This window comes from Haliotis cracherodii, unplaced genomic scaffold, assembly GCF_022045235.1.
Source record: "Haliotis cracherodii isolate W230 unplaced genomic scaffold, xgHalCrac1.p SCAF_8, whole genome shotgun sequence".
In the NCBI taxonomy this organism is placed as follows: domain Eukaryota; kingdom Metazoa; phylum Mollusca; class Gastropoda; order Lepetellida; family Haliotidae; genus Haliotis; species Haliotis cracherodii.
Window position 1 is genome coordinate 6,725,791 of NW_027266341.1, and position 11,744 is coordinate 6,737,534.

At 40.1% G+C, this 11,744-nt stretch overlaps 1 protein-coding gene across 1 annotated transcript; it reads right to left on the reverse strand.

Moving 5' to 3' along the window:
* Positions 1-390: 390 nt before the first annotated feature.
* LOC139450333 (protocadherin-11 X-linked-like) lies at positions 391-11,283 on the reverse strand. Its single transcript, XM_071232012.1, has 3 exons — positions 8,551-11,283; positions 2,294-2,402; positions 391-857 (listed from the first exon to the last, which is right to left on the reverse strand). Exons 1-3 carry the CDS (start codon positions 11,281-11,283, stop codon positions 391-393), a joined length of 3,309 nt encoding a protein of 1,102 aa, XP_071088113.1.
* Positions 11,284-11,744: the final 461 nt, after the last annotated feature.

An 11,744-nucleotide genomic window follows, 5' to 3' on the forward strand; every position in this document is an offset into this window, starting at 1 on the left:
CTCTTAATATCAATCACTGGATTTTCTGGTCCATATTTACAGGCCGTCGTCGTATAGCGAGAATATTGCTGAGTGCGACGTTAAACAAAAAAGACGAAAATCAAAAGATGATTGGGTTGTCACAATTCTTGCAGAGTAAGAATAGTAATATCATGTCAATGATGTTGTTCACACTATCAACCCTCGGTTTGTCACATCCAGGCCCGACACTTGTACTCATATATAGCTACAATATATTGCAAGCTAAAACGTAATTCCAAATCCACTCACTCACTCACTCTGTTTAGATGATTGTCTATTTACATATGTACATGAATGAAAATATATTGCCAATAAATTATCATAAATATGTGATATTTACAATGCATATAAACAACAATTGTAGCAACATTAGACGAAGATATCGTCAACCTTTTGCAGATCTAAATCAAATATAACAGAATCGCCACATTTTAAGTTGACTCCATCCACGCTTGCCCTCTTCAGAGTCTCTTCATCCGAACTATCACCAGACATGCGCAGATCGCTACGACTTTTAGCCCTTATGAGTCCTTGGCCATCATTGTCCTTCAAGACGTTCCTTGGAAGTTTTTTCGGTTGTCGCAGTTTTGGAACAGGGGGCTCAAAATGAAAACCGATCTCTTTGTAGGGGCTTTCCGGTTCTTCCTTGATCGTATCCAAGCTGCAGTAATCAGCATACAGCTCGTCTCCGGGCAGAGAAATCTCGTCGAGTTTCGGCAAGAGTCGTCTGCTCTGCATGCAGTCGTATTTCTCCTTATTTGGGCGAATGACTACACTGTATTCAGGTTCCGGTGGGCAGTCGTCAGTTGCTAAGAGCTTCCGGTCTGTTGAATGGCCTGAAAATGATTATTACAACGCTATATTCACAAAATATATGACGTCAACGCCAGAGCATAACCAGTCTCGATTCTCCAACGAAACGGATTCCACAGTGTTTAAAAGACTAAATAATGGTGAAAATTATATTTTTGGGATCACTGAAAATCACTGACACCTAGTGTCCACGAAAACAATATTATCTACCAGGTCTCACACAAAATAAGTTGACAAAACCTTATACTCACTATCCTAGCATCATGGCATGGATCATACATAAAAATTTATAAGTTGATATCGTTTGATGTCAAACAAAGTAAAAGGCAAAATAGCGGTGAAAAATATATGAATGGATCACTGAAAATCAGTGATGTCACAAGGTGTTCGTGAAAAAGGTATGCATGTCCTGCTCTATCGGCAGCACCCGTCACTCACACAATCTGCATAAAAGAAGACTACAAGAATATGATTAATTCTTGTTATTTGAGAACATCATAAGTCGACTAATAAATGGTAAACAAATTCTGAGAGCTTTGCACGACGACTTGGCAGCCGTGTGTTAAACACGTGCAGGGGAGAGTAAATTACAGAACGCAGTGGTATATATCCGGCGCGGAACAATTGTTAATGCATATGCTACTTTCAGCACGTGCACGCCGCCCCTGTTCGATCCCATGACGACCATCACGCCAAACCAAACATATACAAAACCAGAGCGAGATATCTGTATCTCTGTCTCACACTAGAGACACAGTCAACAATGCTTACGTCACATTGTCATTCAAAGAACACGTACGAGTCACGAGGTGTCAAATATGATATATTATATAATTACAATTAACAAAGAGCAATTAAAGGCACAATATGTCTGATATTTTAAATTTGCATAATAAAACATTTGCATTTAAATCATTACATATGACTGTTACGAAATGTTTCTTTGTTGTTTAACGCCGCACTCAGCAATACTCCAGCTATATGACGGCGGTCTGTAAATAATCGAATCTGGACCAGACAATCCAGTGATTGACAATATGAGCATCAATCCACGCAATTGGGATCGATGACATGCATCAACCATGTCAGCGAGCCAGAACACCCGATACCGTTAGTCGCCTCTTACGACAAGCATAGTCGTCTTTTACGGCAAGCAGTGGTTGCTGAAGACCTATTCTACCCCGGATCTTCACGGGCCGATACGAAATGAATCTCATATCGGTATCTGACTCAAGGAGAACATGTTCAACCAAGTCAATAACAGTGATAACAAGTACCGTTATAGCTATTACGGGATGCAAACATCATCTCATATTCTTCACCTCATCGGAATATTCAGCCAACGTATTACGTCATGTCTTTTGTATTGAATTTCATCGGGGGCAATGTACTATGACTAATATCAACTTGTATTCGTTCCCCTTTATTAAAATAACAATATTGATACCATGATTGTCACCTTGCAAGGACGAAGTCTCGTTGCTATGGTTATCGTCGTCACTTCCGCCTTTGCCACTGTCGCTTCCGCTGGTACCACTGTCGTTGCTGTCGGCGGATACCTTCCTTGTCTGGGGTTGGGAGGAAGTGCGGGGAGAGAAAAATGGACAAACGTGAACATACTAAATGGGTACATGATCAATGAATATGATTGCCCTGTTTTATAATAATCGGATCTCCGACCTATAAACATTGCGGTCACACCGTTAATTATACTGTTCTAAATAGGAGAGGCGGTATGGTAGCCTAGTGGTTGAAGCGTTCGCTCGTCACGCCGAAGACCCGGGTTCGATTCCCGACATGGGTACAATGTGTGAAGCCCATTTCTGGTTTCCCCCGCCGTGATATTGCTGGAATATTGCTAAAAGCGGCGTAAAACCATACTCACTCACTCTAAATAGAAATATTGAAAGTTATTAACATGGCTTAGACCAGATATTTGGAGTAGAGTTTGAAAAAGGAATTGTGAGAAAATCAGAATTAAAAATATTTTTCAAAGATTTATATACGGAAAGGTCTGGGGTTTTGTCTCTCTAAAATTGAGAAGTTTGCCATCACCACGTATTGGCCAGCTGACATTCAACTCCAGGGGCGATGAGATAGCCAAATGGCTTTAGTGTTTGCTCGTCACACCTAAAACCCGGGTTCGATTCCGTTAATAGGTAAGAAACCCATGCTTGGTGCCCCCTGCCGTTATTCGACTGAGGCGGCATAAAACTAAACCCAAATTTTAATCAGTAAGTTAATCAATGATCAATAAATCTTAAAAACTGAGCGTAACAAAGTTCCCCTAGCTTGACGTGGAGCACTAGCCAGTAAATCACACGATTCCGTGAACTTTTGACCGCGTACGAGATGCAATGTTATCACTCAAGCTAGTCTTTCATAGATAAAACCTTCATATTTGACATACATTTCTATGTCCACTTCAGAATTCAGCTAATCTAGTAACTCTCACAAGCGGACTACATTGAACGCGGAGTAATAACCTTGCGATTAGCCCCATACTGTCAGAGCGTCATTGTCCCTTGTCTGATAGCCATTTCCAGACTAAATAAAACATTACTATAGAAACTATCACATCGCGTGGTACTCTGCACTAATTTCACGGGATTACCGTGAATCCATTTACTGCAGGTTTAGCTAAATGTGTATTGTGTTGCACGTGCCGGCAAGTGCTCTGCGATCGCGTGAGAAAGCCTGTAGATAGCCAAAACATTTAAAGTGTCAGACGTAAACAATATCCTTGTCACAGACCACGTGGGCTTTCTGTTAATTAGGATTTGTTTTGTAAGCTGGTTCACCACAAACGAAGTTTTAATGAAAGTTAACGATAAATGTCGCATGGCGTTTGTATAGGCGAAACAGGTGGTCATATTGGCTTTGTGTGTTAAAACTATTATGGGAAAGAGAACTAAATTACGGTCAAATTACACCTACTGTATCACTAATTTACAAAAATCACTTAACTTACATGCAAACTTGCTTGTCTGAAAACTCGTTCACCTATTTGTCAAACCGTTACTAGCCACAAACAAAGACCAATTTGTTGATTGAATATCTTTGGGCAGTTTAATTGCATTACATATCACTGATTCTGGTTAACTTTGCAAATACAATTTTTTTAAATGTAATCCCAATATTGTTTGATGCTTCTGTCAGTTGTGTTTAAGATATATCTCAGGATGAGTGTCTGACTATCAAATATTTAGGTAGAGTGGAGTAGGTGCATGGACTTAAGTCAAAAAACATTTTTCTTCCACTGCCTCAAAACATACAATAAACGGTGAGCCGAACAACTTTCCTTTTTTCACATCTAGTCCAGCAAACCATTTTGAGGGGAAAGTAAAATTTGAAGATAAATAATCACCCACCCCTCCCCCGCCCAACACCGAAATCTTGAGTTGTAGAGATTTCACTGTATTCAAAATAACCAATACGCCTGGTTGAATGAGTATATATAAGTTAATATATCCATATAGGGTGCCAATCAAGAACATCAGACCAACATACGTATATTTCCCCCGACAGACCACCACGACATCAGGTGATCATGGGGGTTATATGGGGGTTATGTTTCACTTCTTCGTGAATTCTTCACTAACAGATTTCTCAGTCCTACCACTCCAAGTGACAGATCCTATCTCTAGCCTGAAGGAGATAAAGTTCAAAGTGAACTGAAGGTCCTGATACAGGACTCAAAGTAATTCATCACACTCGGATCTGAGAGTTGCATTCTCCCACAGAAAAATCACTAAATCTTCTTGTGATTTGTAAAAAGAGAAAAAAACACACGCATTGTCCACAGCCCCTTAACTTCTCTTTTGACCATCTCATTTTCAAATCCGCTTGTCCCCAAAATACAAATACCTTTCTTTTTCGGCTCCTTTTTTCAAAACTAAAGCCCGAATCCCTATAATGGTCATTCGTAAATTAGCCATCATTATTTTTGCCAACAAAAACTTATCGGGACAAAGGATCTCCTGAAAGGAGATCTTCCCTTGAAAGGATTAAGGGGTTTCCCTATAAAAGGTGAATTATTTCCAGGCGAGTAGAGAACCCATAAAGATTTAGGGGATAAAACAGGGAGGCCAGCGCTGATAACGAGACATGAGATGTGAGTTCGACCTTCTCGGGGGCTATTATACCCCCTGAAGCTAGGAGGGTGTATTGTGGGATAGGGAGAATGGGGGACAAATGGAGGCTCGACAGCCTGTTGTGTCTTGTAATGTTTGAGGAAATAAGTTGTTATAATCATGACAGATTTGGTAATGTATGGGTGTGTTTGTCTCATGAAGTTCTTCAACATGGTCACATATGTTCATAAATCACTCGAAGGGTGTTTTTTTACTTGAAGATGATACTTGGGAACAGTTTGTTGACAACATTGTAGAATGTCTTTCTGAGATAGCCTATGGTTTTATTATTAATTGTTGACATACCTGAATTTAGATCTAGTCATGCTACGTAGATAAGGTTGCGCTGCTATGTCCATGATTCTATTCATTTGAGAAATCAAGTCATGCTAACATGCAATGTATTCCTTTCAATGGCAAGATAGTACAACTTACTAAATTAGAAGCAAGATTCTTTTGAACGGAAAATAGAAATAGTAACGTGTGATGGGATTCGAAGTATATATAAATATAAAGATATATGCATTGAAAACGGACTGATGTCATGTGAAGAACTGAAACTAAAATATAAAAGGTACAATATTAGACTATAGATATGTAATCTTCAATATACCAGAATCATGGAAAATAACAATCAAGAAAACTAGAAAAATTATTTTACAGAATTTGTATATAAACAGTTGCTTAAGTGATCTGACGAAGCCTGTAAAAGGCGCTAGAATCTTTTATGATAAATTAATATCAAATGAAAATAATCTTAAAGTTTGTAATAAATGGCAATCAATTTTTCACTGTGATTTTAATTGGAAAATGATATTTACTGTTTATAGATATAAACTGAAGGATGTAAAACTTTAAGATTTTCAATACAGATTTCTACATGGAATGTTTCTACACAAAGAAGTAACTATTAGCAATGAATCTTGTAGACAACAGTGTTTGTAGCTTTTGTAATGCTGTCAATGAGGACGTCAGCCATGTCTTTTGGGAATGTAATGAAACTAAACAATTTTGGAATGATCTCGAACTTTGGCTTAACAATTACCTTCCACAAAAAATTGACAAAATATCTTATTTGGTTTGGTTTGGTTCTAACTACTCTAATACTTTAATCAATCATATAGATTTATTGGGAAAAAGGGATATTCATGTATGTGGAATTAAAGGAACCAAACCGAAATTAGATATACTTTTAAAATTGTTTAAAAACATATATTCAATCGAGAAATTTATTGCTATAAAAAAGGATGACAAAAGTAACTTTAATAAAAAATGGTTACCTTTATTCTCAGCATTTGATTCATAGCTCTCTGTTGATACATAATATGTTTTAGTCTGACTGTGTGTTGCAACCGTGTTGGTTTGAAATAGGACAATGTTTGTTTCCAACCCTTTAATTTTCTAAAGAATGTAGTGTGCCATTCTATGCAATCCGAAATATGTCTTTGACGGAATACTGTATTAATCTACAACTCTGGGAACGGAACAATTAAAACCTTTAGAAAAAAAAAGTATATATAAATATAAATAAAATATATAACTTATTTTAAAATCAACATATATATATATATAATATTCATTCAAAGTCAATCGTAACTGTGATCATATATTCAGCTACTCGATTGTGTGATTCACATAACTACGACCTGCATATTTTGATTAATAATCCACTGATACCTATGCGTATTCCCTAAATCCTAATTTACTTATTCTACTGAACAGTTATTGAGAGACTGACATGCACCAAACTGCTGTTTTTATGGAAATTAACACATGCGCTGATAGTATCACTAATCGCATCTCAAATAAAATGTCTAGTATGTTTTTAAACGCACATAATACACAATAATTGAAACAATCTGAAATCTGTAAACATATTCTGCTTTAGTGTTAAATCATTGTTGCCCTGAACCCGTACGTATGTTTGAAAACAGTTCTTCAGCTTCAGTTTTGAATCAATGATGCTTTAAACAAATTTGGTACGTATGTTTTTTTCATGAAAAACAATAATTGTTCAAAAGCTATAAAACTTGTTCTGCTACAGCGCTGGATCAATTATTCTCCAAGAAAATATGCGTCGTATGTTTTATTGCATTATTTTTTTCATTCATGTCTATAATAATGAACATCACCTGTTGTAATACAATAAATTCGCCAAATCGTGAGGTCTTCCAGACTATAAACTCCACCTGTCCGACTTAAATGCATCTCAGAGATACAATACAGGATGTTCTTTTTCTCCAACTTGACATTAAGAACACTGATGAGCATTATGTCTGTACATCTGTCAGACAAACTCACTTTATAATGACCACCTTCATTTCTAATGTATACGTTAATATCTAACTCTTCCTGCTAGTTAAACATTACCATGGCAACAGGCGCATATTGCAACAAAAACCCGGGATGCACGAGCAGATCGTGAATGTTTTCTTCGGTTGCATAGCAACGCTTCCCCATACCGTCCCAAAACAGTGCATGTCTCCGAATTCCTGCCTCACCCCGATCCACACTTGGAGACTACATTCAATACGTTTGGGGCTCTGAATGCGTTTTCAGATGCACGAGATAGCAAAAAGTAATATGTCACCTGACCAAGTCAAGTGGTCTGGTCAGAGTAATGGCTTTTTTCTAATCCCGTATAAAGGGTTGACGAGGGGTGGTTTACTGGGGCTGCCCTTGTGGGGATAGTATTCTAGTACTGCCTCATAACCACATGCCTGAGTGAACAGACAATGGGATCTCACAGACAGTGGAATTGAAGGAAAACCCCTAGCCTCATGTCAACTTCTAGACAACGGGATTCCCAGGAAACGGATCATCTGAATGGTTTTTTTCTTCCATGTGTTTTGATGATTTATATATTTAGTTTCTTTTTTCAGGTTTCCGTTTCAGAACGGAAATGTTCAGATTACTTTACTTTACATATGAAAATAAATACTTGATAGTTAGAAATGGTCCTCCCAATAACGTGAAACCTATTTTCATGGATGATTGACCGAAAAACACTAAGAGTCAAACAATACGCCTGAAGTAAATTAAAATGCGTAGTTTAAGGATTTAATTTCACTTTGTGAACTGTGTGTGTTCATTGGAGTCTGAACCTTCGCAAAGTGAGGATCACGCTGTATGAACGTCGGCGCCTGCGACATACAATGTTAGACTCGCGATACTACTAGAAACATTATTCGGTTGACTCTCTGATTCTGAGGGGTGGTCGGGTAGGTTAAAGCTTTAAGTGGTCACGCCGAAGACCCGGGTTCGACTCCTGACATGGATACAATGTGTGATGCCAATTTCTGGTGTCCACCGCAGTGATATTCCGGAAATATTGCTAAAAGCGGTGTAAAACCACACTCACTCACTCACTAGAATTTTTAAGCAATTATGGTGCCTTCGGCGACTGGACCTTCCATGTGTATGTATATATTAACATAAAGTGCAAAATCTTATATATACATAATATTTATTAACTACTCTTACCAATGATACACATACATTAAATTGTGGATTGGTTTGTTATAAATTAAACGCTTGCCAAATTAATCCATTTGAAAAACTAATATTTCCGTGCAATTCTCACCTTATTCCTCGCCCAGTTGTGAGCCGCCGTCAACTTGCTGCTGTCACCGGACCCGAGATGCCACGCTGACAGGAACTTCCAGCCGTGAGACACGTGACTTGACAGCCTCGGCGACGACAGCGAACGTTTCAGCTTGTGCCCACTGTCAAGCATCTCGCCATCGTACTTCACGTCGACGTCGCGCGGTTCCACCTTCACGTGCAGCTGACGTTCACGTTTCAGAGTTCTCTCCCTGTCAATCATCCTGATGGTAAAGATTATCACGATTACTACAACGATGACGAGGCCTGTCAGACATCCCAATGCCGTTACTATCGTCGTGTTGTTGTTGCTTTCTGCAGTGCCGGTTAACAGAGCTACTATCGTCTCATTACTAGCAACCACTTCTACGATCAACGTTGTGTTCGTCGATAACGACACCATCCCTTGGTCTCGAACCATGATATCCAGGGAATAAACACCTAAATCATCTAGGGTAGGATATCTGGTTAGAGTTATCGTTCCTGTTTCGGAATCGAGGCTGAAAAGTTCGTCCTTCGTTTGATCGTCAAAATCAACGTCTTCAAGCCTGATTTCGACCCTCTCAATAGATACCAGTATGTACTCAAGCTTGCCGTTATCACCCGCATCCTTGTCGATAGCATCAATTGTCACCAATCCAGTACCAGGATCAGTGTTGTAAGTTACGAAAATGGTGTCGTTCATTTCAGATGGGAAGAAAAGAACAGGAGCATTATCGTTCCTGTCATCAACATCAACAAAGATCTTAGCCGTGCTTGTGATGGGTTCTCTCCCTTTATCTGTTGCGAGTACCACAAATTCAAAATGGCTTTCCATTTCCCTGTCCAAGGGCCGAGTTGTCTTCAATTCCCCTGTTTGGGTGACTGAGATCGGGAAACTTTCAATATCCTCAAATAATAGCTCAATACTTAAAAACAGTTCTCCGTTTCGTCCATCATCAAGGTCATAAACCGACACTTTACCGACTTGAGTTCCCCGGGGGAGGTTTTCAGGAGTTTCAAATGAGTATATACTCTGGCTGAACGTCGGAGCCACGTCATTTACATCTTGAAGATTAATCAACACAGTTGCTGTAGAATTATGACATGGAGTGCCGTTATCTCGAGCCATGATAGTCAATACAATCTGTGCCTTATCTTCTCGATCGAATGAAAGTAGAGCAGTTATCTCCCCTTGTTGAGAAATCTTCACGCCGGAGTCCCGACCCTCTGTGATTGAGTAATGGATTTTCCCATTATCACCAAAGTCTGGGTCGAATGCCGTTACTTGCAGCAGTATAAGGTCGGGTTTGTTATTTTCTTCTACAGTAACCTCATACACTTCTTGTGTGAAGGTGGGTATGTTATCATTCTCATCAAATATTGTCATTACAAAAGATGTAGTGGTGTTCAGGGGAGGTTCAGCTTCATCCTGACACGTGATGGTTCCGCCGACTTCGCTCTCCGTCTCTCTATCCACGAAGCGCTTCAACGTGACCTTGTATTCATTGACGTCAAGATTCTGGATCTCAAACGTCGAGCTGTCAATGGAACATTTAACGTAGCCGTTTCTTCCCGAGTCAAGGTCACTCGCGGCCAGGTGAGCTACGACTGTGCCAAGCCTGTAGGACTCTGATACCACTCCGCCGTTCAGGAGATTGAGGTTTATCACGGGTTCTGTATTTTCTGTGTCTTGAACGAATATTTCTACCTCGCTTTGGCCAACCAATGGTGGAGTGTCGCCGTCGACACATTCAACTACGAACTTGAGTTTTCTCCCTTGGATCTCTGACAGCGGGGATATGACGGTTATCTCCCCTGTTCCTGGATTCATGTTGAAATACTTTCTTGCCTCACCTGACTGAAGAGGGCTGAGTCTGTAAAATGGTCTCCAATTGACATTAGCGTCAGCGTCAGATGCGGTAATGCTCAGTACAACGTGGCCAACAGAAACCACTTCCTCGACTGTGACGTTATACTGTGCAAATGGGAATACTGGTGCATTGTCATTAATATCTGTGATTGTTATATTAACCATCAGTAGACTAGACTTCCTTGGAATTCCACCATCTTTTGCCATGAGATATATTCGATAGAAATCCTTCCGCTCTCTATCTAAGGTTTCTCTAACGATCAGATTGACAACGCTGCCGCCATCGAGATTCTTCTTTATGTCAAGGTCAAACACCCCATCGGCTCTAAGAATATCATATGTCTGAAGGGCATTGCGTCCAGTGTCCGGATCAATCGCTCCTTCAACAGCAAACGACGAGTTAACAGACACGGATTCCGAGATGTCCAGAGATACAGACTTCGACGGGAACGTAGGAGCGTTGTCGTTGACGTCAACGACTACAATATTGACCCGAACCTTCTTGAACAGCTGGAACGTTGACGACTGCACCACCAACTCCAGGTTGAGGTTACATGACTTTGCAAAGCCACATATCTCTTCCCTGTCGATTTTTTCCACGGCGAAGATCTCCCCCTTCCCATCCGTGATCCGGAACAGGGAACTGTCGGGGTAACCTTGGGGCAGTAAGCTGTACCGGAGAGAGGTCAAGAGCTCATCCGTCTTCTCTTCTTCCAGTTCCAGAGAGTCCGTTACAGATCCTACCGCAACGTTGACCCCTTGCTCCTCTACAAGGTCAAATGAGATGACCTGAACTAGGTGGGCAGGGTCAGGTAGTAAGGTCAAGGTCACTAGGAGGATGAGCACAGAGGGAAGGGGCATGTCTGGCTACTTCTAGGTAGTGTGGACAGTGTGTCAATGTGTTGGTCTGAAACAGTAAAAAAGGCTTTCAGTAATACATGGTTTCAAGAAATGTGGGATTGAAACCATGAGTATATTGCTCAGGTCAGTTGACAGCACTAGAAAGGTTGATTGAAGTGCCCCGAACGCCAATGTGTATGCTACTTCAATATGCATTATGTATACCAGTCACCAAGCTGCTGCACACACTAAACTCACTCAGACAAGGCCTACGTTTCATACAGAGAACAGCCAATGGTGTAGGATAGGAATATATACTGCACAAAGAAGGTTTGGGATCGTGAATATGATGGGGGACTTAAAAATAATGTGTGCCCTAGGGCTGGGACGAGTCCAAATTTACCCACCCCCTATTACCCGATGCTACCCGGGTACCAAATGTAGGTCTCAGGAGATGTGTCAAAATCTCCGATTTGGAACAT